The 27,824-nt window shown below is 42.9% G+C and overlaps 1 protein-coding gene across 7 annotated transcripts in view; it reads left to right on the top strand.

Moving 5' to 3' along the window:
• Positions 1 to 27,824, top strand: part of SNX10 (sorting nexin 10) — a 72,925-nt gene that overhangs the window by 10,849 nt on the left and 34,252 nt on the right. The window contains exon 1 of one of the 7 annotated variants that reach the window (XM_022584703.2): positions 4,735 to 4,893. The exons of 4 other annotated variants lie outside the window; for them this stretch is intronic. In XM_022584703.2, the coding sequence (XP_022440411.2) occupies positions 4,791 to 4,893 (103 nt within the window). In that variant the 5' untranslated portion in view covers positions 4,735 to 4,790. Of the gene's footprint in view, positions 1 to 4,734; positions 4,894 to 8,441; positions 8,494 to 27,824 lie in introns of those variants that run through there. 2 more of the 7 variants (XM_089917594.1, XM_022584746.2) reach the window with 2 other exon arrangements.

Genomic DNA, 27,824 nt, shown 5'->3' with positions numbered 1-27,824 from the left:
TTTATAGCCTCCTTTGCTGTGCAAAAGCTTTGAAGTTTCATTAGGTCCCATTTGTTTATTTTTGTTTTTATTTCCATGACTCTAGGAGGTGGATCAAAAAAGATCTTGCTGTGATTTATGTCAAAGAGTGTTCTTCCTATGTTTTCCTCTAAGGGTTTTATAGTGTCCAGTCTTACATTTAGATCTCTAACCCATTTTGAGTTTATTTTTGTGTATGGTGTTAGGGAGTGTTCTAATTTCATTCTTTTTTTTTTTTTTTTTTTTTGCGGTACACGGGCCTCTCACTATTGTGGCCTCTCCCGTTGCGGAGCACAGGCTCCAGATGCACAGGCTCAGCAGCCATGGCTCACGGGCCTAGCCGCTCCACGGCATGTGGGGTCTTCCTGGACCGGGGCACGAACCTGTGTCCCCTGCATCAGCAGGCGGACTCGCAACTACTGTGTCACCAGGGAAGCCCCTAATTTCATTCTTTTACATGTAGCTGTCTAGTTTTCCCAGCACCACTTATCGAAGAGACTGTCTTTTCTCCATTGTATATCCTTGCCTCCTTTGTCATAGGTTACTTGACCGTAGGTGTGTGGGTTTCTCTCTGGGCTTTCTATCTTGTCCATTGATCTATGTTTCTGTTTTTGTGCCAGTACCATATTGTCTTGATTACTGTAGCTTTATAGTATAGTCTGAAGTCAGGGAGTCTGATTCCTCCAGCTCCGTTTTTTTCCCTCAAGACTGCTTTGCCTATTCGGGGTCTTTTGTGTCTCCCTTCAAATTTTAAGATTTTTCGTTCTAGTTCCGTAAAAAATGCCATTGGTAATTTGATAGGGATTGCATTGAATCTGTAGATTGCTTTGGGTAGTATAGTCATTTTCACAATATTGATTCTTCCAATTCAAGAACATGGTATATCTCTCCATCTATTGGTATCATCTTTAATTTCTTTCATCAGTGTCTTATAGTTTTCTGCATACAGGTCTTTTGTCTCCCTAGGTAGGTTTATTCCTAGGTATTTTATTCTTTTTGTTGCAATGGTAAATGGGAGTGTTTCCTTAATTTCTCTTGCAGATTTTTCATTATTAGTGTAAAGGAATGCAAGATATTTCTGTGCATTAATTTTGTATCCTACAACTTTACTAAATTCATTGGTTAGCTCTAGTAGTTTTCTGGTGGCATCTTTAGGATTCTCTATGTATAGTATCATGTCATCTGCAAACAGTGACAGTTTTACTTCTTTTCCAATTTGTACTCCTTTAATTTCTTTTTCTTCTCTGATTGCCGTGGCTAGGACTTCCAAAACTGCTGAATAATAGTGGTGAGAGTGGACATCCTTATCTTGTTCCTGATCTTAGAGGAAATGCTTTTAGTTTTTCACCATTTAGAATGATGTTTGCTATGGTTTGTCGTATATGGACTTTATTATGTTGAGGTAGGTTCCCCCTATGCCCACTTTCTGGAGAGTTTTTATCATAAATGGGTGTTGAATTTTGTTGAAAGCTTTTTCTGCATCTATTGAGATGATCATATGGTTTTTATTCTTCAATTTGTTAATATGGTTTATCACATTGATTGATTTGCATATATTGAAGAATCCTTGCATCCCTGGGATAAATCCCACTTGATCATGGTGTATGATGCTTTTAATGTGTTGTTGGATTCTGTTTGCAAGTATTTTGTTGAGGATTTTTGCATCTATATTCATCAGTGATATTGCTCTGTAATTTTCTTTTTTTTGTAGTATGTTTGTCTGGTTTTGGTATCAGGTGATGGTGGCCTCATAGAATGAGTTTGGGAGTGTTCCTTCCTCTGCAATTTTTTGGAAGAGTTTGAGAACGATGGGTGTTAGCTGTTTTCTAAAAGTTTGATAGAATTCACCTGTGAAGCCATCTGGTCCTGGACTTTAGTTTCTTGGAAGATTTTGTTTATTTGTTTGTTTGTTTTTTAGCGGTACGTGGCCCTCTCACTGTTGTGGCCTCTACTGTTGCAGAGCACAGGCTCCGGACGTGCAGGCCCAGCGGCCATGGCTCACGGGCCCAGCCGCTCCACAGCATGTGGGATCTTCCCGGACTGGGGCACGAACCCGTGTCCCCTGCATCGGCAGGCGGACTCTCAACCACTGCGCCACCAAGGAAGCCCTCTTGAAAGATTTTTAATCACGATTTCAAATTCATTACTTGTGATTAGTGTTCATATTTTATGTTTCTTCCTGGTTCAGTCTTGGAAGGTTATACCTTTCTAAGAATTTGTCCATTTCTTCCAGGTTGTCGATTTTATTGGCATAGAGTTGCTTGTAGTAGTCTCTTAGGATGCTTTGTATTTCTGCAGCGTCTGTTGTAACTTCTCCTTTTTCATTTCTAATTTTATTGATTTGAGTCCTGTCCCTCTTTTTCTTGATGAGTCTGGTTAATGCTTTATCAAATTTGTTTATCCTCTCAAAGAACCAGCTTTTAGTTTTATTGATCTTTGCTATTGTTTTCTTTGTTTCTATTTCATTTATTTCTGCTCTGATCTTTATGATTTCTTTCCTTCTGCTAACTTTGGGTTTTGTTTGTTCTTCTTTCTTTAGTTCCTTTAGGTGTAAGGTTAGATTGTTTATTTGAGATTTTTCTTGTTTCTTGAGGGTGGCTTGTATAGCTATAAACTTCCCTCTTAGAATTGCTTTTGCTGCATCCCACAGGTTTTGGATTGTCATGTTTTGTCATTTGTCTCTAGGTATTTTTTTATTTCCTCTTTGATTTCTTCAGTGATCTCTTGGTTATTTAGTAATGTAGTGTTTAGCCTCCAAGTGTTTGTGCTTTTTACATTTTTTCCCCTGTAATTCATTTCTAATCTCATAGCATTGTGGTCAGAAAAGATGCTTGATATGATTTTAACTTTCTTAAATTTACTGAGGCTTGATTTGTGACCCAAGACGTGATCTATCCTGGAGAATGTTCCATGCACACTTGAGAAGAAAGTGTAATCTGCTGTTTTTGGATGGAATGTCCTATAAATATCAAGTAAATCTATCTGGTTTATTGTGCCATTTATAGCTTCTGTTTCCTTATTTATTTTCATTTTGGATGATCTGTCCATTGGTATAAGTGAGGTGTTAAAGTCCCCTACTATTATTGTGTTACTGTCGATTTCCTCTTTTACAGCTGTTAGCAGTTGCCTTATGTATTGAGGTGCTCCTATGTTGGGTGCATTTATATTTATAATTGTTATATCTTCTTCTTGGATTGATCCCTTGATCATTATGTAGTGTCCTTCCTTGTCTCTTGTAACATTCTTTATTTTAAAGTCTATTTTATCTGATATGAGTATTTCTGCTCCAGCTTTCTTTTGAGTTCCATTTGCATGGAATATCTTTTTCCATCCTCTCACTTTCAATCTGAGTGTGTCCCTAGGTCTGAAGTGGGTCTCTTGTAGACAGCATATATATGGGTCTTGTTTTTGTATCCATTCAGCAAGCCTGTGTCTTTTGCTTGGAGCATTTAATCCATTCACGTTTAACGTAATTATCGATATGTATGTTCCTGTGACTATTTTCTTAATTGTTTTGGGTTTGTTTTTGTAGGTCCTTTTCTTCTCTTGTGTTTCCCACTTAGAGAAGTTCCTTTAACATTTGTTGTAGAGCTGGTTTGGTGGTGCTGGATTCTCTTAGCTTTTGCTTGTCTGTAAAGCTTTTGATTCCTCCATCGAATCTGAATGAAATCCTTGACGGATAGAGTAATGTTGGTTGTAGGTTCTTCCCTTTCATCACTTTAAGTATATCATGCCATTCCCTTCTGGCTTGTAGAGTGTCTGCTGAGAAATCAGCTGTTAACCTTATGGGAGTTCCCTTGTATTTGTCGTTTTTCCCTTGCTGCTTTTAATAATTTTTCTTTGTCGTTAATTTTTGCCAATTTGATTACTATCTGTCTTGGCATGTTTCTTGTTGGGTTTATCCTGTATGGGACTCTCTGCTCTTCCTGGACTTGGGTGGCTATTTCCTTTCCCATGTTAGGGAAGTTTTCGACTATAATTTCTTCAAATATTTTCTTGGGTCCTTTCTCTCTCTCTTTTCCTTCCGGGACCCCTATAATGTGAATGTTGTTGTGTTTAATGTTGTTCCAGAGGTCTCTTAGGGCTGTCTTCGTTTCTTTTCATTCTTTTTTCTTTATTCTTTTCTGCAGCAGTGAATTTCACCATTCTGTCTTCCAGGTCACTTATCTGTTCTTCTGCCTCAGTTATTCTGCTATTGATTCCTTCTAGTGGAGTTTTCATTTCACTTATTGTATTGTTCATCTCTGTTTGTTTGTTCTTTAATTCTTGTAGGTCTCGTTAAAGATTTCTTGCATCTTCTCGATCTTTGCCTCCATTCTTTTTCCGAGGTCCTGGATCATCTTCACTATCATTATTCTGAATTATTTTCTGGAAGGTTGCCTATCTCCACTTCATTTAGTTGTTTTTCTGGAGTTTTATCTTGTTCCTTTATCTGGTACATAGCCCTCTGCCTTTTCATCTTGTCTATCTTTCTGTGAATGTGGTTTTTGTTCCACAGGCTGCAGGATTGTAGTTCTTTCTGCTTCTGCTCTGTGCCCTCTGGTGGATGAGTCTACCTAAAAGGCTTGTGCAAGTTTCCTGATGGGAGGGACTGGTGGTGGGTAGAGGTGACTGTTGCTCTGGTGGGCAGGGCTCAGTAAAACTTTAATCCACTTGACTGCTGATGGGTGGGGCTGGGTTTCCTCCCTGCTGGTTGTTTGGCCTGAGGCAACGCAACAGTGGAGCCTACCTGGGCTCTTTGGTGGGGCTAATGGCGGACTCTGGGGGGGCTCATGCCAAGGAGTACTTCCCAGAAATTCTGCTGCCAGTGTCCTTGTCCCCACGGTGAGACACAGTCACCCCCCACCTCTGCAGGAGACCCTCCAACACTAGCAGGTAGGTCTGGTTCAGTTTCTTATGGTATCACTGCTCCTTCCCCCTGGGTCCTGGTGTGCACCCTACTTTGTGTGTGCCCTCCAAGAGTGGAATCTCTGTTTCCCCCAGTCCTGTGGAAGTCCTGCAATCAAATCCCACTAGCCTTCAAGTTCTGACTCTCTAGGAATTCCTCCTCCTGTTGCTGGACCCCCAGGTTGGGAAGCCTGACGTGGGGCTCAGAACCTTCACTCCAGCAGGCGGACTTCTGTGGTATAAGTGTTCTCCAGATTGTGATTCACCCACCCAGTGGTTATGGGATTTGATTTTACTGTGATTGCGCCCCTCCTACCATCTTACTGTGGTTTCTCCTTTGTCTTTGGATGTGGGGTATCTTTTTTGGTGAGTTCCAGTGTCTCCCTGTCCATGATTGTCCAGCAGCTAGTTGTGATTCTCAATTGACCCATTTTTTATTGAGCTCTTACTATATGCCAATCATTCTGCTTAGTGCTAAGGTTATAAAGTGTGAATGATTTAGACCAGTCCCTGACCTCATGGCACTTCTGAGAGGACAGGCAATAAACAAGAAGGTAAATTAATTGATAAAAATAATACAGACTATGATACATTCTAGGGAAAAAAAAATAAAAGGATAGGGCATTACTGGGGAAATTTGCTTTAGTGGGTGGTCAGGCAAGGCTCCTCTGAGGAGGTGTCATTTAAACCAAGTAGCCACCTTGGTGGGTTGGGCCGGGGAGGTGGGGGGATGTCAGAGGGAACAAGAGGTGCAAAGGGCCTGAGGGGGGAGTTTCAGAAATTACCTGGTTAGGGTGAATTCAAAGTGTGATGGTGCAGAAGAGCTGGGGTTGGTTGGAGAACCAAAGGGTGTGGTGTATAGGGATTGTGCAGACACAGACCCTGTCCTCTGGACAGTGATTTTCAAAAATTTTCTACCATCAATATACTTGAAGGGGCATGCTATGCACTCCTGGGGTGGCACTGTTGGGGGTGGGTGATGGGGAATGCTGGGGTATGTGTGATTTGAAAAGAGCCCTCCATAATTTAAATATAACTCACCTTCTCCCCCTCCATAAATTGAGAAGCACTGCTCTTGATGAGCCACTCAGAAGCCTTGGGATCTGGGGACATTTACATCTCTTACTTTTCAATTAAATTTTGCAGGGTTATATAGGCACACTGTAGAAACACGGAATTCTGCCTGTTGCTGAGAACATTGGCACGGACGTTTGAGGATGAGTCACTGTTTAATTGGATCACTGTGTGGCCCATTTAAATAAATACTGTTTTTTGAAAAGAAAAGTTATTCACGTTCTTTGGACATTATTCGGAAATGCCTTTGGAGATGTCCTTTAAGATTTTAATGCATATGGATGTTGTCCTTTTGTGGAGAGAGGCAGTGGAGCAGAGAGGAGAGAACAGCTTCAGGAGTCCTCAGTGTGAGTCTGGACCACACGGTGCGGCTTTGGGTGGTCGTTTACCCTCTCTGGGTATTGGCTTGGGAAGTTCTCTTGTGCAAAATAAGACAGATAAGTCCTGTGCTACCTGTCTCACTGATTGTCATGGGACAATGTTTTAGAAACTGCAAAGTATCAGAAAAGAAAAGTTTCTGTATAAAAATTAAAATTTGTTTGCATATGTTATGGCCAGTAGCACATTATAACCAGGATGTAATCCAAGACCATAGAAAATAACTTTTCACTGCTCATAGTTGACTGGTCTCTAGAATAATCTAAAGGAGTATAATTTATAACTTTGCAGTAGGAATGGGCTTTCTAAGTATGGTACAAAACTTAGAAGACATAAGGAAAAGATTGATAAAATTCATTGCTTCAAAACAGTTGGCATAGCAAAACCCCTGTAAGCAAAACAAAAGACAGATTACAAATGGAAGAATATATTTGCGCTTCATGTTATGCATTTAGGGATTAATTTCCCTAATACGTAAAGAATTACAAATCAATAAGGAAAAGAACAGAACTCTATAGGAAAATGGTCAAAGGATATGAACAAATAATCCATATAAAATAAATTAGTGGCTCCTAAACACATGAAGAATGCTTGACCTCACACACAATTTAAAAAATACCAATTGAAGTGCATTGAAATATACTACATTTCACCTATCTGGGGTTGGCAAAAATAAAGGATTTTGATAACCATCCATGTTAGGGAAGATGTGGGAAAACAGAACTCATATATACACACTTGGCGAATGTGTATTAGTTCCCCACAGAGGGCATGTTGCCAGTATCAGAGTTAATAATTCACATGGCCTTGCTTGACTCAGACATTCCACTTATAGAAATGTATCCCTCAGACAAATTCACAGGTATTTGCTGAGCACTGTTTCTAACAGCAAAAGAGTATCTATCCGTGGGGGCTGGTGAAATGAATTATGCTGTGGCTGCACAGTGGACTAGTACACAAAAAGAGAACCAGGATGCTCTGTGGATAGCTGTGGAGCAGTCTATGTTGTTAAGTAAAGAGGGAGGCATGGGAAGGACTGTATGTGATGCTACCATTTACAGAAAAGAAGGCGGGGCAGGTAATAAATAGGAGTATATTCTACTTGCAGACGCATAAAATTTCCCTGGGAGGATACCAACGATGGCTAAGAGGCAGAAGAGAGAGAGTGAGAATGTTTATTCTTGACCCTTTTGCATTTTTTTTACATTTTGAAACAAAGGTTGTTTTCAAAAATAATAAAAGTAAAATACAAAGCAAAAAACAGAAAGTAGTGATGAGGTACGAATTGAACCGAGTGCAGTAGATTCATTAGCACTGTATTTGATCCTCAGATTATCAAACATCTTTATGTGTCCACCATGTACTATCACTATCACTGTTTGGGGATACTCCTTCAAAGAATTCTCAGTTGACTTGGGGGCACAGAACTAATGTCCACCTCAATCAGAGGCCAGTGAGAGGACCATATAATCAAGCCTTCAGGGGCTGGTGCAGCTGAAGTATGATGGGGACCATGGTGTTCAAGGTTTATGTACAACAATTGTAGGTAGAATAACGGCCTCCAAAGATGTTCACGTCCTAACCCCTGGAACCTGTGAATATTTTTCCTTGCATGGCAAAAGAAACTTTGTAGGTGTAATTAAGTTAAGGACCTTGATTGATGGGGAGATTATTCTGGGTTATGCAGGTGAGCCCAATCTGATCACGAGAGTCCTTAAAAGCAGAGAACCTTTCCTGGCTGTGCTCAGGGAGATGTGACCACAGAAGGGTCAAAGAGATGATGTGTCGCTGGCTTTGAAGATGGAGGAAGGGGCCATGAGCCAAGCCTCTGGAACCTAGAAAAAGCCAGGAAACAGGTTGTCCCTTAAAGTTGCCAGAAAGAACACAACGCTGCAGATGCCTTGATTTTGACCAAAAGAGATCTGTGTTGGATTTCTGACCCACGAAACTGTAAGATCATAAATTTGTGTGGTTTTAAGCCACTAAGTCAATGGCAATTTGTAACAGCAGCAACAGGAAACTAATACGAAGATGATGTAGAAATACCCCGAAGCTTTACTCGTGAGCTTTCTAATCTAGAAGGGGAGAGAAGACAAGAACCTAGCCAGTCCTCACGCCCAGCCAGTGTGGAAAGTGGTATGGAGATTTGCAAGGGGTCAGGGGAGGCCTGGGGAGAAGGTGGCAGTTGAGTTGTGCTGTGAGAGGCACTGCAGCTCCCTGCTTGGGGGCAGGGACTCTGGTGCTGCCTGCTGGCTCTGCCTCCTGCTAGCTATGGGGCCTTGAGACAGTCACGTAATCTCTCTGTGCCTCAGTTTTCTAATCTGTAAAGTGGGGATACTAATGATGCCTCCTGAAGGGGCTGTTGTGCAGAGGAAAGGAGTGGACGTGTGTAAAGTGCTTGGAGTAGTTCTTGGCCTCCCTAAGGGATGTGGGAGTGTTTGCAGTTGATGTTTTGCCCTCAGCTGGGGTGGGTAAGGCAGGGGCAGGCAGAGAGGGGAAGGGGGGCATCCAGGGATGCCAGGCCTCCTGCTGGGGAGAGGAGGAGGGGGGCGCTCGCCTCAGCGGCGGGAGCACTGGTGAGGAACATGGAGCCAGATGATGGCGGCCTTGGAAACTGGGCTGAGGCGCGTCCACTTAGTGCCTGGGGGGGTTCAGCAGGTAGAGTGACAATCAGTGCAGTTAGGGTGCTGGTCAGGTTTCTTTAAGTGGGGAGGCAGGCTTAGTTTCTGAGCCCTGACTCCAGAACCTGCTTCCCCCTCCCCTTGTCTTCTCTGTCTCCTTACCCTGAGTGGCCTGACCTCTAACCAAGATGATGACATCTCATCCTCCCTCTCTGCTCCCCGAGCCACCCTGGAGGTATGTCTGGATCAGGGGCCACCACCTAGTACCTGGTACTAGACCCCAGGGCTCAGTGTCTCTAGAGAGAGAACACTCTGGGGTCTATAATGGCTCTCCTGCATGGACACTCATGGTTACCTGCTTCTTCAAAGCCAGTTTTCTGCCTCTGCTCTGTCCCCGCAGAGAGAGGAGCAGAAACCCCAGCCCTGTGGCTTTGGCAGGTCCCCAGGGGCTGACGGCTGGGCCTGCCGTGTTGTCTTTCAGAAGCTGGCTTCCTTCCGGCCTCGGCCATTCTGGGCTTTGCCTCTCAGCACGTAGAGCTGCTGAGCCACCAGGCTGTTCGGGGTTCTTGGAGAGAATGGCCCTGGGGGAGGGGCACTTTAAGCAGAAATGGGAATCTGGATTTCCCAGACCCAGGGCCTCTTCCCTTTGTGTTCTCCCTCTGCCTTGTGGAAATTCCTCTTCTGCCACAGTTGCTCAGATTCCTCTTGCTGACTCTGGGCTGCCCAGGGCCCAGAGGTCAGGGATCCGTCCCGAAATAGGGCACCTACCTAGTGGCCGGTTCTGTGCCAAGTAGCTGGTTACAGCTAGTGATGAGACAGGCACAGCGCCTGCCCTGCTCTTGTGGGGACAGATAACAAACAGCAAATAAAAGCGTTATGTGATGTCAGCTTACAGGTAAACGGTAACGTCTATGACAGGGCCGAGTTGTGATTTGAAATGGTGGCCTTTGGTTGACCAGGACCTAGGCCTCCCCGTGAAGCAGTGGCCTGGCTGGTGGTCTCCTTGGTCCTGGGCGGTGGCGGGGCGACGGCTGAGAGCGCTGTGCTTTTCCTTTCCCTCAGCTGGTTTCCCCACCTGGAGCACAAGGTATCACATGGTACATCCTGCACCGTGCTGCCTCTCAGGAAAGAACCGAGGGGTCACATGAAACAAAAATGTGAAGTTAGCAAGGAAAAGGAGAGAGAAGCTAGGGGGTGTGTGTGTGTGTGTGTGTCAAAGAGGCATGAAGGGGTGTTTGTGTCAGCGGCATTTTAGGGATATTGGTGTTTCTCTCCCTTAGTCCTTCCTGAAGGGCTCCCTAGAAAACCACTTAGCAGATACCTGATTATTAAAAAAAAAAAAAAATTTTATCGTGGTAAGAACATTTAGCACGAGATCTACCCTCTTAGTAAAATTTTAAGTGAACAATACAGTATCATTAACGATAGGTACAAGGTTGTATAGCAGATCTCTAGAATGTATTCATCTAGCAGATACTTGATCTTGTTGGAACCCATAAATGGAATTCTTTCCTCCCCAAGGCCTCCCCAAGGTTTCACTCACCTGAGGCACTTTTCTTGGTCAGGAAGTTGCTTAACTGGGCTTTTCAAGATGGTTTTGTTTGTCTGGTGGGACCTGCTTTATCCGTAACTCTCTGAAAAGACTATGCAGAGGAATTATCTACCTATTAAAAAGGGGCAAATAGTTTAGGCCTTACGTGAGTTTGAGGCTCTGCCAAACCAGTGCAGCTAAGTTTGTTATTTCCCTGAACATTCATGTAGCAAAGCCCCACCTCCTACTTGTCTCTACTTTCTCTCTCCTCTTAAAGTTCGCTGTTCACTTGTGGCATAAAAATAAAAACATTATGAAATCGAGCCTGTCATCGTGATAATCAAATCATGAGACCCTAAGAACCTCACTTTTTGACAGGCAACACATATAATTTTCTTTTTCCTTTTTTTTTTTTTTTTTTTTTTTTGCAGTACGCGGGCCTCTCACTGTTGTGGCCTCTCCCATTGCGGAGCACAGGCTCTGGACGCGCAGGCTCAGCGGCCAGAGCTCACGGGCCCAGCCGCTCCGCGGCATGTGGGATCTTCCCAGACCGGGGCATGAACCTGCGTCCCCTGCATCGGCAGGCGGACTCTCAACCACTGCGCCACCAGGGAAGCCCCCTTTTTCCTTTTTTTTAAAAAATCTTTTTATACTAAAATAAGTTGCCTGTGGATGTGTTTTCAAAGGGTAGTCTATTCTCATAAAGGACTTAATCCTTCTTCTGGTTTAATATTTTTATACTAGGAGTGAGTATAATGTGGGATGGTGCTATGTGACTTGCTTAAAATATAGTGTTCTAAAACCCTTGGGCTTTCCTTATGATACTGACTTGTGAAGAAGCGCTGAGATTTGATAATGGTTTTTGTTTTTGTTTTTGCTGCGTTGGCTCTTCCTTGTGGTGCGCGGGCTTCTCATTGCAGTGGCTTCTCTTTTGGAGCATGGGCTCTAGGCACGCGGGCTTCAGTAGTTGCAGCAGGTTGGCTCAGTAGTTGTGGCACACGGGCTTAGTTGCTCCACAGCACGTGGGATCTTCCTGGACCAGGGATTGAACCTGTGTCCCCTACATTGGCAGGCTTATTCCTAACCACTGCACCACCAGGGAAGTCCCCTTGATAACTGTTTTTTGTTGTGTATATAGCTTCCTTTATTTCAATTGATTTCAGTTTTCTAGTTGTGTGTTAAGAACCTAGCCTGTGAATGGCATGTGATTCTGCTTAAAATATTTTAAGAAAAAAGGTATTCAAGGAAGGGACTAGAAAGCAGATTACAATAGCGGGAAAAGTAATCAAAAGAGAAATGAGCCATACGTAGTGAAAAGAATCAACCAAAATGAATCGAAAAGCGATTTATTGTTAACAGTGTATTAATTGGATTGATGAAGAGTCCATACCTCGCACTGCCCTCCTTCAAACGCGAAGATGCTGCTGTGTCCGTCTCACCACTGCAGCGCTTTGTACCTGAGATCCTTTTCCCGTTCCGAAAAAGACCTCTGCCTCAGCGTCATCCTGACCCTCCGAGTGAGCAGCTGGCGTGTGGTGCCTGCACACTGACGAACACTGGGCTGCCTGTGCTTCCTTAGTGCGTTGCCCAAGTGGCTGGGTGATTTCTGAGCACTGTTTTTTCCCTTTTATTTGTTCAATCAGTGTAAATGTGTGCAGAGGACCCATTAAGTGCCTGGTGCTGTGATAGAGGCCAGAGGCCCTAAATAAAGAACAGTGAGAGTTGTGTTGTCCCCAAGCCTGCAGTTTGCTGGGGAGACAGACATTAATTCAATACTTAAATGAATAAGGGTAAGACTATCGCTGAGATCAGAACTAGAGTTAGACCATGGTACAGCGGAAGTGTAACGAAGGGGATTTGCCTGTGCTGGAGGAAGTTAGGGCAAGCCCCCCTGAGTTAGTGAGAATGGAACCGAGATCTGAAAAGTCGGTAGCAGTTATCTAGTGACAGATGGGTCTGAATTCCAGCATTGCCCTTGAGCAAGTTGGTGACCTTGTGGTGGTGACCTTGAGCAAGTTACTTCCCCGGTCTAAGCCTTAGTGTCTTCATCTGTGAACTGGATGGTTGTGAGAATTAAATGACACAGTGCACAGCATATGCTCAGCATGGTGCCAGCATACAGTTGACGCTTGTAAATGGTAGCTGTTTTTTTTACTGTCTGTGCTTTCTGTTTATTTTGCTGGAAACTTTGAAAAGATACTTACTTAAATCTTTCCTTGTTCTGGTAGCAGGAGTCACTAAATAACTGAGAATAGTTTACTTGGAAAATGGAAGCTAAAGGGAGATTTAATGATGGTCTTCAAATAGGCCAAGTATCCTCAGCATCTAAGATGTGGGAAAGGGTCTTATAGAGCCTTTGGTGTGAAGTCACATTCATGATGGGGCTGCCTTGGAAGCAGTTGGAATATACTAGGATTTTAAGACACGAGTATTATTAGATCACATCTCCTACATTTCTCATGGCAGTCAATCATACGTAGCTAGGCTAATGTATATTTTCTGTTCTAACACCATATTCTATTTGCCCAGTGATTTTTGCTACAGTGTTTGTAGTTATGTATGGATATTTCTTATAGCTAAATGTGCAGGGGTCCCTGTGCATCCTTTGGGAAAGGCAAGTCTTGCTTTTCTCTCTTTGATCTGTGGAGATATACATGTATATGCATATATCCAGTCCAGCTTTTTACTGGATTGGATATGTAATTTTATGCATTTTCCATTGTCCTTACATTTTGAAAAGAAAGGTACCAGTGGTCAAACTTAATTTTTATTGCATGCTTGCCAAGTGCTTTAATTACTTACCTGATTTAGTTCTCACAGTAACCTTATGAAATAGGCACTATTAAGGATGCTTTCCCCCCCTACAAGAAAATGGAAGCTCAGAGAGGTTAAATAACTTGTTCAAGGTCACACAGCCATGAGTGGCATAGTTGGGATTGAACCCCGATGTGAGTGGCTCCAAACCTGAGCTCCAAACACTCTGATGCTGCCTTTCAAGCTAGTTTTTGAAGATTATCAAACCCCTGTGTCAGCAAGGTAGGTATGTGTCCAAAGATTTATTATACTTTTATATGGTCATGAGAAAGGCTTATGAAAAATGTTGGTGCCTCTGAAGAGCATGAGGAAGCTTATGGAATTTAGATTTATTCAGTGAATCAGAAGTGGACACTGTAGCAATGTCTTCTAGATGATTTTCCTGATTGTTATAAACCTTGGTTTTGCAGTACAGACCTTAAGGAACATTAGTGTATATCAAGCAAAAATTAAATATGCTTATGTGTGTTAAGGGTTTAAACTTAAAATAACATTTTAGTTTTTTCCTTATTCTTACCTCAATTCCTGTATTAATAGCTTTACCATCTTCAGGTCAACCATTGTTCGCTGCCTTGAATCTATTGGGGAACTACTTCACATTCATTTGGAAGCAAGGGGAGGATGCATTATAAATAAATAGTATATTCAGACATGGGTGCAGGCTCTGTGGGTGGAGTTGGAAAGGTATATCAATGAGACCTTCGGCCAAAAGAGCTGTTGGCTGTCAGTGCCTGATACTGCGGCAGACTGGCAGAGCTCACTTCTAAACCGATGTGCTCTGCACTTCTTGTTTTCTTTTCTGCTAATTCAAATCCTGCTTCAAAAAGTAAGTGTTCTTGATCAGAACTAAATAAAAATCCAACCTGACATGTCAGCTAAGGGAGGGAGAAATATCAAACAGCTGCTGGAGAGAGGGCTTGAGTGGTCCCTTCTCCAGCCTTGCTTTCTGTCCTAGTAATTGGTTTTTCCTGATTCAGCAAGAGGAATAAAGATGACTTGGGGGGGGTCTTGTTTATTTTATATATGTTATATGTACTTACATATTTATTTGATCTGTATTTTCAAATCACAAAGGTAATATATTAAAAGAAAAAGAAGTTAACAATCCAGGAGTGTATAAAGTAAAAAAAAAAAAAAGAAAGTCCCCTTCCCCTGCTCCAATTGCATTCATTTTTTTTTAAGTTAAAGATTTTTTTTTTATTGGAGTATAGTTGCTTTACAATATTGTGTTAATTTATACTGTACGACAAAGTCAGTCAGCTATACGTATACATATGTATACATATATTCCCTCTTTTTTGGATTTCCTTCCCATTTAGGTCACCACAGAGCATTGAGTAGAGTTCCCTGTGCCATACAGTAGGTTCTCATTAGTTATCTATTTTATAAATAGTATCAATAGTGTATATGTGTCAATCCCAATCTCCCAATTCATCCCACCCCCCACTTTCCCCCTTGGTATCCACACGTTTTTTCTCTACGTCTGTGTCTCTATTTCTGCTTTATAAATAAGGTCGTCTATACCAGTGTTTGCAGATTCCACATATATGTGTTATTATATTATATTTGTTTTTCTCTTTCTGACTTACTTCACTCTGTATGGCAGTCTCTAGGTCCATCCATGTCTCTACAAATGACCCAATTTCGTTCCTTTTTATGGCTGAGTAATATTCCATTGTATATATGTACCACATCTTTTATTTTTTTGAATTTTACTTTATTTATTTTTTATACAGCAGGTCCTTATTAGTTATCCATTTTATTTTACTTTTTTAATTTAAAATTTTTTTTATTTTTTAAATTTTATTCATTTATTTTTGGCTGTGTTGGGTCTTTGTTGCTGCATGTGGGCTTTCTCTAGTTGCGGTGAGTGGGGGCTACTCTTTGTTGCGGTGCACAGGCTTCTCATTGCGGTGGCTTCTCTTGTTGTGGAGCATGGGCTCTAGGCATGTGGGCTTCAGTAGTTGCGGCACACGGGCTCAGTAGTTGTGGCTCAAGGGCTCTAGAGCACAGGCTCAGTAGTTGTGGCACACAGGCTTAGTTGCTCCATGGCATGTGGGATCTTCCCAGACCAGGGCTCAAACCCACGTCCCCTGCATTGGCAGGTGGATTCTTAACCACTGCGCCGCCAGGGAAGTCCAGTTATCCATTTTATACATATTAGTGTATATACATCAATCCCAATCTCCCAATTCATCCCACCACCACCACCCCGCCGCTTTCCCCTCTTAGTGTCCATATGTTTGTTCTCTACATCTGTGTCTCTATTTCTGCCCTGCAAACTGGTTCATCTGTACCATTTTTCTAGGTTTCACATATATGTGTTAATATACGATATTTGTTTTTCTCTTTCTGACTTACTTCACTCTGTATGGCAGTCTCTAGGTCCATCCATGTCTCTACAAATGACCTAATTTCGTTCCTTTTTATGACTGAGTAATATTCCATTGTATATATGTACCACATCTTTTATGTTTTTGAATTTAAATTCTAAAATACTTTATTTTTTGAATTTAATTTTATTTTTTTATACAGCAGGTTCTTACTAGTCATCAATTTCATACACGTCAGTGTATACATGTCAATCCCATTTGCCCAATTCATCACACCACTACCACCACGCCCCCGCCACTTTCCCCCCTTAGTGTCCATATGTTTGTCCTCTACATCTGTGTCTCAGTTTCTGTCCTGCAAACCAGTTCATCTGTACCATTTTTCTAGGTTTCACATATATGCGTTAACATGCGATATTTGTTTTTCTCTTTCTGACTTACTTCACTCTGTATGACAGTCTCTAGATTCATCCACGCCTCTACAAATGACCCAGTTTCATTCCGTTTTATGGCTGAGTAATATTCCGTTGTATACATGTACCACATCTTCTTTATCCATTCGTCTGTCGATGGGCATTTAGGTTGCTTCCATGAGCTGGCTATTGTAAATAGTGCTGTAGTGAACATTGGGGTGCATGTGTCTTTTTTAATTCTTCTGGAATATTTTTCTCTGCATCTCCAAGCATATCAGTGTATACAAGTGTACGTACACACTGAAACAATGGGATCACACTGCATGTTGTTCTGCAATTTGTTGTTTCCACTTAATGCATCATGGGCATCCCCCCACCTCAGCACTTCCAGATTTCCCTCTTTTTTGAACAACGGCAAGGTATTCCGTGAATGCGGCTCCCTTTATTTAATCACTCCCTTAGGAATGGGCATTCGGTTGTCTCAACCTTTTTAGTTATAAACACGGCCACAGTGAGCAGCCTCACATGTGTGGCTTGGCGCCTGGGTGCTGATCTTTCTCGAGGGTCCCTTCCCAGAGGTGGGGCTGCCAGGTCGAAGGGTGTGTGAGCTCTAGACTTCGGAGCCAGTGACCCTGTGTTCCTGTCAGGGTGGAGGTGCGAGCTCTGGCCTGACTTGGATGAAATCCTGTCTTGGTTTCCATGAGGCGGGCAAAGCAGCGGCACCCGGAGCCCTGGGCCTGGACAGAGCTAGTTAATGGGTGTGATGCTTGTCCCAGCTGTTTCACCCTTTTCCAATTTACGAAGGTGACAAGTTTCAAATCTTGACTTTTGCTTCACTCCAGATGAATTCACAGAGAACTCCAGTATGCCAGGTCTGCTCCTAGAACAAGGCTGGTCTTGGTTTTCTTTCCCACTCCCCAGCCACCTGCATTTGTTTTCCTTCTTGGTATTTTGTTAACCGTTGGACTTTAAAATTGCTGACAAGATCACAAGATTAGCCTTCTTTGAAAATGACTCCCACTGGCTTAGTTTAATTTGGTCAGTTTTGTGACCCCTTTCCCCCTGAGCCCTTTCCTGGCCAGACTACCTTTGCCAAGGCTCCTTCCCAGGTGCACCGCAGCCCGGTGAGCTCATGGGTTCCGCACCGACAGCTTCCCACGGTTTCGGTGAGGCAGGCAATGAGTCACGCACCAGGAGGTAGCGAGGGAGGCTGGCTGACCGCCGTGCACCCTCGTGACTTCATTGTCCTCACTTCTCTGTGTTCAGCAACGACTTATGTTAAGGGGCTGAACAAGTCACTTAGATTTCTCACTTATAATTTTCCAAGTGGTTTTAATATTGGGCCCTGACATGTCTTAGGGGAGGGGTTATTTTTCTAGACGCATTGCTCATGCCACTCTCCCTCCACTGCATCTCCCATCTCCTGCCCACCCTCCTCCTCATCATGGCAGGCATCACTAGTTGATTGAATCATTGATTGATCCTGCCTCTTTCCCATAGAGCCAGAGGGCCTGGCACCCTAGGATTAGAGTTGGTACAACTGTGGGCTTAGTAAAACCTCCAAGGGCCACAGCTGAGAAGAAGGAGTGAGGGGAATGCAGAGATGAATGGTACCCAGATCTGTGGAATTCTTGGATTTTTAAAATGATAAAAGAAGGTTGAGGCCTAGCACAGGATCACTAACCTTTTTTTTTTAAAAATAAATTTATTTTATTTTTGGCTACTTTGGGTCTTCGTAGCTGCACGAGGGCTTTCTCTAGTTGCGGTAAGTGGGAGCTACTCCGTTGTGGTGCACGCGCTTCTCATTGCAGTGGCTTCTTTTGTTGCGGAGCATGGGCTCTAGGCACGTGGGCTTCAGTAGTTGCGGCACGCAGGCTCAGTAGCTGTGGCTCACGGGCTTAGTTGCTCTGCGGCATGTGGGATCTTCCCAGACAAGGGCTCGAACCCGTGTCCCTTGCATTGGCAGGCAGATTCTTAACCATTGAGCCATCAGGGAAGCCCCAGGATTGCTTACCTTTTGCTTTCCATATAAAGGGCATAAAAACCTCCTCACAACCTATTGGATACAATCCCTGTTGTTGTATAAAAGAATATTTTGATACCCCAAAAGTAGGAAAGGCATAATCTAAGAATAATGGAGAGTCCTTTAAATTGAAAGATTTTAGCTTTCTAAAAATTCAATGCATTGTCTTCTTTTCCCCATTTTACTGTGGACCGTTAAAAACTTGGTCATGGACCTAAATGCCATATAGGGACCCCTGTTATATATTTCAGACTGCTAGAAGTTTTTTCTTTATATTTTGGTGGGGGGGTCCTACAAAGCAAAAATTTAATTTCTTTAATCCAGGTGATATTGTTTATTGGTGTTGATGATGTGTTCTTGGATGAATATTTTGTTTCATTAATTTCATTATTTCCACATAATAGTACTGGTTGATCATTTTGCAGAATAACAAAAAGGGGTTTGTAGTACTTTGCTGATTGAATAAGGATCTGTTCTCACGGCAACTCTCCTGTCCAGAGTCGTTCACTCATTCTAGTTACTTGCTTTCCATCTGCTATTACGGGCTGGGCACTGGGGTGCAGCAGTGAACTGGGCAGAGTCTCTGCCCTCTTGGAGTCCACATCACAGGGGAAAAAAAAATACATATAAACAAATAATATAGATTCAGATTGTGTTGAGTGCCATAAGGAAAATAAAATAGTGTAACTGGAAAGAGGATGACTTTGGGAGGAAATTTTAGTTAAGGTATTGCAGCAAAGATGACTCTGGTGACATCTGAGTTGAGGACATAGTCAGAGAAGGTATAGAGAATAACATTCTAGAAAGAGGGACTAGTAAGTGCAGAGGCCCTGGGATGGAATGAAGTTGGTATATATGAGAGATGGAGAGAAGGCCAGAGGGGCAGAGAGTAAAGAAGAGAGGGGAAGCAGGCGAAGCAGGAATGTAGGCTGGGATCAGACCACATGGGGCGTATAAGACATGGCAAGGGCTTTGGAGTTTATTCTTATTGCAGTGGGCAGCCATGGGGGGACTTCAGGCAGGAGAGGCGTTTGATCTGAATTTTGTATTGAGAGGATCACTGCATGTGTGGCACATGGATTGTATGGGCAAGAATGCAAAGGCCACACACACACTGGAATGGGTCTGGGAACCCTTGATCAGGGAAGAATGAAGAAATTCGTTGGTCTAGAAGGGAACAGGGGACTCCCTTGTTCATAAAAAATAGAATTTTTGAAATTTCCTCCTAATTACTATTTTTTTGACTCTTCCTCACCTATACACTGGTCCTGTAAGTACCCCACAAATTCTTTTCCTTTAAAACTATCTTGAAGCCACCTAAATGTTCAACAATAGAGGAAAGGTAGCATCTACCCAGTGGAATGCTATGACTTATTATCTAGGAACATAGAATGCTATTTTTGTTGTAATGAAAATTGAAGAAAAGAATATATAGGTTTGTGAAAACACTTATGATGATAAAAAATATGCATGTGAGAAAAAGAAAGCAAAGAAATATACCAAAACTGTGGTGACGATTGTTTATAGCAGTGGATTATGCTAGGGTGACCAGAAATAACTTACCATTTAAACCACAGTACTTTTGAGCACTCTTAAAATGTGTGTGTATGTGTGTGTGTGCTATTAATAATTACAGTGTGATGAGTATAAACCAGGACTGTCCTGACTAACCCAGGGTATGTGGTCACCCTAATTATGGGTGGTAATTTTACTCCTCTGTTTTTCAAACTCCCTGAATTATACTACTTTAAATTTACTTTGAACTAAATTATGTAAAAATAATTACTTTGCTTTAGAATATTTACTCTCAGAGGTCAGAGACTATTTCTTTGGGCTCTTTTACTTGGTCTGTCCTCCTGACCATGTGGAATGATTATGTTGGTCTCCTTCAAGCTGGGAGGCTTCCCAGTTGTGATCATTTTTTCCCCCTAGATTTTCATGCAGGAAGGAACTAGAATAGCACTTGCAGATTCCAAGATGACCTTTTCCTGTGACTGATGAGATTATGACCCCAGTATGTTCAAAATGACCCAAGGGCTTGCTTAGATTACTTGGCAGATTAAATGTTAGTTTTGGGCATCTGCCTTTTAATTGCTTCTCCTAAAGTGTTCCTAATATAAATTTATATTTCACTGACTTTTATATAACCTTGTAGTAGTGAGCTGTAAAGATGGCAGTGTATTGGCTCACACTTATAGTACCAGGAAATAAAATCAGAGACAGATTTTTAAAGTATGTGTAATCTTTTCAAACTAAATCTGTATCAAGAATCAGTGCTGGGACTTCCCTGGTGGCATAGTGGATAGGAGTCCACCCGCCAATGCAGGGGACACGGGTTCAAGCCCTGGTCCGGGAAGTTCCCACATGCCGCGGAGCAGGTAAGCCCGTGAGCCACAACTACTGAGCCTGTGCTCTAGAGTCTGTGAGCCACAACTACTGAGCCCGCGTGCCACAGCTACTGAAGCCCACGTGGCTAGAGCCCATGCTCTGCCACAAGAGAAGCCACCGCAATGAGAAGCCCGCGCGCAGCAATGAAGACCCAATGCAGCCAAAAAAAAAGGATCAATGCCAAGGGATCATGGCACTGATATTTATCTGCATGGACTGTGGGGGAGAAGGTCGTACCGTCTAGTTAATGGTAAGACCAACAAATCAGTGATTCCTTTGCCTTTTAGCTTTTCCACCTTCAGATGCAAGAGAATGAAATACTTTGGTTAAGAAAACAGCGAACGTGCTCCTCCAACTGTTCACTACCTTGTGAAAGAGGGAGGAACTTTATATATCAAACAAGACAGGCCAAGGACCTGGGCCAGGTGACAGGAAGCCGCATGTCCCATCCCACCTTTGCCTGGAGTCTCACTTTCCACCACTCCCTGGAGCCCAGCCACAGCGAGCCACTTCCTGTTCCCCAAAGTGGCTTGCAACTTCTTGCCACCCTGGGGGTAAGCAGACTGTCCCCTTCACCTCGAACCCACCTCTGCCATCTTACCTCCATCCTTAGGGCAACACAATGGAAGCTTAAAGGGATGGCCAGCATGGGCACTGCAGCAGGACCGCCTGGGCTCAAATCTCAGTTCTGTCGCTTAGTAGCTGTATGACCTTTGACGAATGAATTGTTACCTTCTTGGTACTTCTGTTTTCTTAACTCTAAAAGGGGGATAATATTCATATCTGCTTCATAGGATTTTTATGAGGATATATGTAAAGTGCTTAGCATGGTGACTGTTGGTCAGAAGGACTCTCTGGGTGTTGGTTATTATTATTATCTTTTGAAGTCTGGCCTGTCCTATAAACCTGTGTCCACTAACCAACGTGGGATTTAGGGACTGCGGACCTAAGTTTGAGTCTGAACACTGCCCCGTATGTGTTGGGTGGCCTTGGATGGTTACTTAACTTCTTTGAATGTCGGTTTCCCCATCTGGAGCACAATATATCACATGGTTTCTGGGTGGGTCATGTGTGAACCATGTGTGAAGTGCCTGGCTTAGTACTTCACAACTGGAAGACAATCTATATGTGTTATTTTCCGTTCCCCTCCCCCCATAGCACTCTGTTTATCACCTGATGCCTTGTACCTGCTTGGTTGCATCTTCTCCATTAGACTATATATTCCTTAGTTTTCTTTGTTTCTACACAGCGTTCATTGATTCTTTTGTTTGATTTCCTCATTCATCTGTCCACTCAGTCATTTTCTTTATTCATGCATTCTCTCTCATTTGTTCAAAAATCATTTATGAGCAGTTGCTAAGTGCGTTGGGCCCAGGAATCTACCATGGTTCCAGCTCGGGTCCAAGAGAATAATGACAAGAGCCTGAATTAGGCCAGTGACATTGGGGGCTGTGAGAAGGGCATGGACTTAGCAGGCAGTTAGAGAGAGGATGGTCAGGGCTTGCTGACCAGCTGGATTTGGAAAGTAAGGGAAAGGAAGCAATCAAAGACAGCCTCTGGGATCTCACTTGAGTCAACGTGTGGGTACTGACACCACTAACTAAAATGGACGGCATAGGAGGTGGTAAATTGGCTGGTTTTGGAAGGGCCAGGAAGAGGTGCCATGTGACCACCAGCCTGGATTGGACACAGTCAGTTTGAGGTGCCTGAAGGATGTCCACTAGGAGGTTCTGATTGTGGACTCCTTTGCATGTGAGATGGGGGTGGTGGCCAAGATGGAGAACAAGTGTAGAGTGGAAGAGAAGAGGGCTGCCAGTGGCCCTTTGGGGCATTGCCCTGATTAAAGTGGAAGGTGACAGTGAGTCTGTGGCTTCTCCTGGGAAGCCATGTGTGGTTCCTCACCACAGAAACTGCTCATGTCCTCCTCCAACCACACACCGCTCACTGTCTGCCGGTCAAGACCAGCCTTTGGGGTGTCAGTGCGGAGGTGGGGAGAATGCTCTCTTCCCCACAGGGGGCCTCACTGTATCACCTGCAGGCCCTAAGCTGCAGCGAGTGTCTGTCTCCTTCCCCTGCAGCATGTCTCATAGAACCCTTCTTGAATAGATGCTGTGGTCCCTATCTCTTAGCAACTGTGGCACATCACTTTCTCTCTTGTCCAATTGGATATGCACAGATGAGGAAGCACACCAATAGCTACTTCCCCTCATACACACCTCTGCTGCTATTCCTGTGTCTGAGCCACCATCACCTCTGGTCTGCACCATGTCAGTAGCCTCCCAACGGGCCTCCCTGCTTCGGCTCTGGCCCCTGATAATCTATTCCCCACCCAGCAGCCAGAGGGATCCTGCTAACGCATAAGTCAGACTATGTCACTCACCTGCTAGAGATGCTCCCATGGCTTCCAGATTCCTCACTGTGGTCCACAGGGCACCTGCCTCCCTCTCTGAGCTCCTCTGTCTCATCCACCACACTCCGTCTGACCACATGGCATCCTTGGCTTCCCAGGTAGGCCAAGCTTGTTCCGCCTTGGGGCTTTGGCACGAGGTGATTGCTTCTCCTGGAGTGCTCTTTCCCCAGACTGCCTTGCACTGGCTCCCTCCTGCCTTTCAGGTTTCGGCTCAAATGTCACCTCCTCAGAGAAGCCTTCCCTGATGACCCGAATGTGAAGTCGTCCCCACCAAGTCCCCATAATGACTCTTGATCACATCATCCTATTCCATTTTCGTCATTAAGCTTGTTTATTATCTTTTTAAAAATTGAAGTACTGTTGATGTACAATATTATATGTTACAGGTGTACAATATAGTGATTCACAATTTTTAAAGGTCATGCTCCATTTTTAGTTATTATAAAACATTGATTACATTGCCCGTGTTATACAATATATCCTTGTACCTTATTTATTTTATACCTAATACTTTGTACCTCTTAATCCCCTACCCCTATATTGCCCCTCTCCCTTCCCTCTCCCCAATGGTAACCACTAATTTGTTCTTTATATCTGTGATTCTGTTTCTTTTTTGTTATATTCACTAGTTTTGTTGTATTTTTTCGATTCCACATATAAGTGATATCATATAGTATTTGTCTCTCTGTCTGACTTATTTCACTAAGCATAATACCTTCTGAGTCCATCCATGTTATTACAAATGGCAAAATTTCATTCTTTTTTTATGGCTGAGTTGTACATTTATTGGAGAACTTTCCTTCTCCTCCCACTCTGATGTAAGTGAAACCCGGGACCTGGGGTTGTCTTGTTTGTTGCCCCATCTCCAATGTCTGCGGCAGCGCCTGGTCTTTCATAGGTTGATGAATTAGGCAGGGCTGCCCATCTACACTGGGATGAGAAGAACCTGAGCTTGCTTGTTGGGGAAGGAGAAGGGACTAATGAAAAGAAAGAAGCTGTAGTTATTAAGGGGGTGGAATAATTGATGGGCTGAGGTCTTGGAGGAGGTCAGGGAGATAGGATCATGAAGACAGGAGAGAGCTTGATGCTTTTCTTTGAGACTAAGGGAAGTGGGTGAATATATGGGTAGATTTCAAGGGGGCAGAGGATCAAGATGAAGATTGTAAACCTGATGGTCTTACTATCTGATGAAGTGGGAGATACAGTTATCAGATGATAGAGGAGTAGACTGGGAGGAGGAAGGAGGCTGGGTATGAGAGATAATGGTCTGAAGCTGCTGGATGAGTGGAAAGACCCCTGAAACCTGGAGGGCCGCCCTTAGGCTGGAACTCAGAACCTGGTGATGGAGCCTGTCACAGAACGACTGGATTTTTCTTCAGTATTGGACAGGACAAGAGAGAAAGTGGAGGAGGCAGAGGCTATGTTGATCCATGTTTGGGAGACTGGCAGGTAGAAGGAGCTATGTGTCAATGGAGCAGGAAAGAAAGGATGCTGGAGGGGGGAGGATATTTGAATGGTAGAAGGAAGTGAAGTCCAGAGGGAGAATAAGAAGGGTAGGATCAAAAGTTCTGGTGGCTTTTCATTCAAGTGGAAGAGCAAATTGGGTGAGAATGAGGAAGTGAGAAAAGGAAGGGTGGGCAGGTGGTGGTCAGAGGGGACCTTTTAGTTTTCCATTCCTGGTTGGGATGTAGCCACATGGTAAATACATTGTTGGTAAACAAAGTGTTAGGTCACAGGAATGAAGGAGAACAGGCTAAGGTGAGACCAGGGAATGTTAGGTCACTCTGTGAATGAGGTCCTCCTTGGAGGGATCAGGAAAAAGTGGGGAGGAACACACAGAGGATGTCCCTAAAAATGTAGAAATGAAGAGCAGGAGCCTGGAGAGAAGGAATTGATGCTAGGAAGTGAGGAGAAGGGAGTTAGTTGGTCCTATGCCTAGGTTCTGGGTACTTCTTGGTAGGTTATTGTCTGGAAATAACAGTGACCAGGGAAATTTGGTTTCTCCTGGTCCTGAAAAACAGGAGTGTTGAGGAAATGAGCAGCTTTGACTTGGGAGGGTTATCATGGAAGGGGAGGGTGGAAGAACCAGGACCCAGCTAAGATAAAGCTGCTGAGATAAGTGCAAATGTGGAACATTTGCTGGCTCTAGACTGAGGGTTCCAGGGGCATATTGGAAGGCAGGGTTAGTAGAGATGGCAGAGGGACAGGAACCAGGTAGGGATGAGAGAACCCCAGGGGAGCGATGATGCCTGGAGGGCCTTCAGCTTGGCAGACGTTGTCGTTTGCAGGATGAGTGACACTAGGGCCACGAATGAAAGGTTTCAGATAGTACTTTACTTTTTTTTTTTTAAGTGGCTTTGTTGTGATATCTGCATACTATACAATTTCCCAATTGCAGTGTACAATTCAGTGGTTTTTAGCATATTCACAGATACTTGCAACCGTCATCACAGCCAATTTTAGAATATTTCACTACCTCATTTCACTGTCCTTTAGCTATCACCCTCTGTACCCCCAATCTCCACCCTTCCACCCAAGCCCCAAACAACCCGAATCTCTTTTCTGTCTCTATAGAGTTCCCTATTCTGGACTTTTCATGTGAATGGAAGTCATATAATACGTGGACTTTTGTGACTGGCTTCTCTCACTTACCATGGTGTTTTCAAGGTTTGTCTCTTGTTGTAGGATGTGTCAGTATTTCATTCTTTTTTATTGTTGGATAATACTCCATTGTATAGATATACCACACTTTGTCTATCCATTCGCCCATTACTGGACATTTGGGTTGTTTCCACTTTTTGACTCTTATGAATAATGCTGCTATTTATATACCAGTTCCTCTGTGGACGTATGTGTATATACCTAAGATAGAATTGCCGGGTCAAATGGTAAACTATGTTGAATTGTTTGAGAAAATGTGAGTGTTTTCCAAAGTGACCGCACCATTTTATATATCCACCAGCAATACGTGACAGTTCCAATTTCTCTACATTCTTGCCAACATTTGTTATTATCTGACTTTTTGATTCTAGCCAGCCTAGTGGAAGTGAAGTGGTATCTCATTGTGGTTGTGATTTGCTTTCCCCAATAGCTAATGACATCAAGCATCTTTTTATGTGCCTATTGTCCATTTGTATATCTTCCTTGGAAGAATGTCTATTCAGGATCCTTTGCCCATTTTTGAATTGTTAGTCTTTTTATTATTTTTTCCAGCTTTATTGAGGTACAGTTGACAAATTTGTGAGATATTTAAAGTGTACAACGTGATAATATGTGTATACGTTGTGAAAGGATTCCCCCACTGAGTTGATTAACACATCCACCACCTCACTTATTTACCTTTTCTTTTCTTTTTTGGTAAGAACATTTAAATGCTACTCTCTTAGAAAATTTCAGTTATACAATACAGTGTTATCAACCATAGTCACCATGTTATGCATTAGATCCTTAAGTCTTTTTATTACTGAGTTGGAAGATTTCTTTATATATTTTGGATAGTACAAGTTCCTTATTAGATAAATGATTTGCAGATATTTTCTCCCATTCTGTGCGTTGACTTTTCACTTTCTTGATGGTATCCTTTGAAGCTCAAAAGTTTTTAATTTTTGTGTAGTCGAATTTATCTGTTTTTTCTTTTATTGCTCATGCTTTTATTATCTCTAAGAATCCTTTGCTAAATCCAAGGCCATGAAGATTTACCTGTTTTCTCCTAAGTCTTAATAGTTTTTGCTCTTAACATTTAGGTCTTTGATCCATTTTGAGTTAATTTTTATATATGGCATAAAGTAGGGGTCCAACTTAATTCTTGGCTATCCTCTTGTCCCAGCACCGTTTATTTTTTATTTTTTTTACATCTTTATTGGAGTATAATTGCTTTACAATGGTGTGTTAGTTTCTGCTTTATAACAAAGTGTATCAGTTATACATATGCATATGTTCCCATATCTCTTCCCTCTTGCGTCTCCCTCCGAGGTGCTCCCTCGGTCACAAAGCACCGAGCTGATCTCCCTGTGCTATGCGACTGCTTCCCACTAGCTATCTATTTTACGTTTGGTAGTGTATATATGTCCATGCTACTCTCTTGCTTTGTCACAGCTTACCCTTCCCCCTCCCCATATCCTCAAGTCCATTCTCTAGTAGGTCTGTGTCTTTATTCCCATCTTACCCCTAGGTTCTTCATGACATTTTTTTTTCTTAAATTCCATATATATATGTGTTAGCATACGGTATTTGTCTCTCTCTTTCTGACTTACTTCACTCTGTATGACAGACTCTAGGTCCATCCACCTCATTACAAATAGCTCAATTTCGTTTCTTTTCATGGCTGAGTAATATTCCATTGTATATATGTGCCACATCTTCTTTATCCATTCATCTGATGATGGACACTTAGGTTGTTTCCATCTCTGGGCTATTGTAAATAGAGCTGCAATGAACATTTTGGTACATGACTCTTTTTGAATTATGGTTTTCTCAGGGTATATGCCCAGTAGTGGGATTGCTGGGTCATATGGTAGTTCTATTTGTAGTTTTTTAAGGAACCTCCATACTGTTCTCCATAGTGGCTGTACCAATTCACATTCCCACCAGCAGTGCAAGAGTGTTCCCTTTTCTCCGCACCCTCTCCAGCATTTATTGTTTCTAGATTTTTTGATGATGGCCATTCTGACTGGTGTGAGGTGATAGCTCATTGTAGTTTTGATTTGCATTTCTCTAATGATTAATGATGTTGAGCATTCTTTCATGTGTTTGTTGGCAGTCTGTATATCTTCTTTGGAGAAATGTCTATTTAGGTCTTCTGCCCATTTTTGGATTGGGTTGTTTGTTTTTTTGTTATTGAGCTGCATGAGCTGCTTATAAATTTTGGAGATTAATCCTTTGTCAGTTGCTTCATTTGCAAATATTTTCTCCCATTCTGAGGGTTGTCTTTTGCT

The sequence above is a fragment of the Delphinapterus leucas genome, chromosome 9, assembly GCF_059928025.1.
Source record: "Delphinapterus leucas isolate spDelLeu-1000000601 "Yukka" chromosome 9, BTC_Dleu_Yukka2, whole genome shotgun sequence".
In the NCBI taxonomy this organism is placed as follows: Eukaryota; Metazoa; Chordata; class Mammalia; order Artiodactyla; family Monodontidae; genus Delphinapterus; species Delphinapterus leucas.
This window is presented reverse-complemented; position numbering and strand designations above follow the sequence as displayed.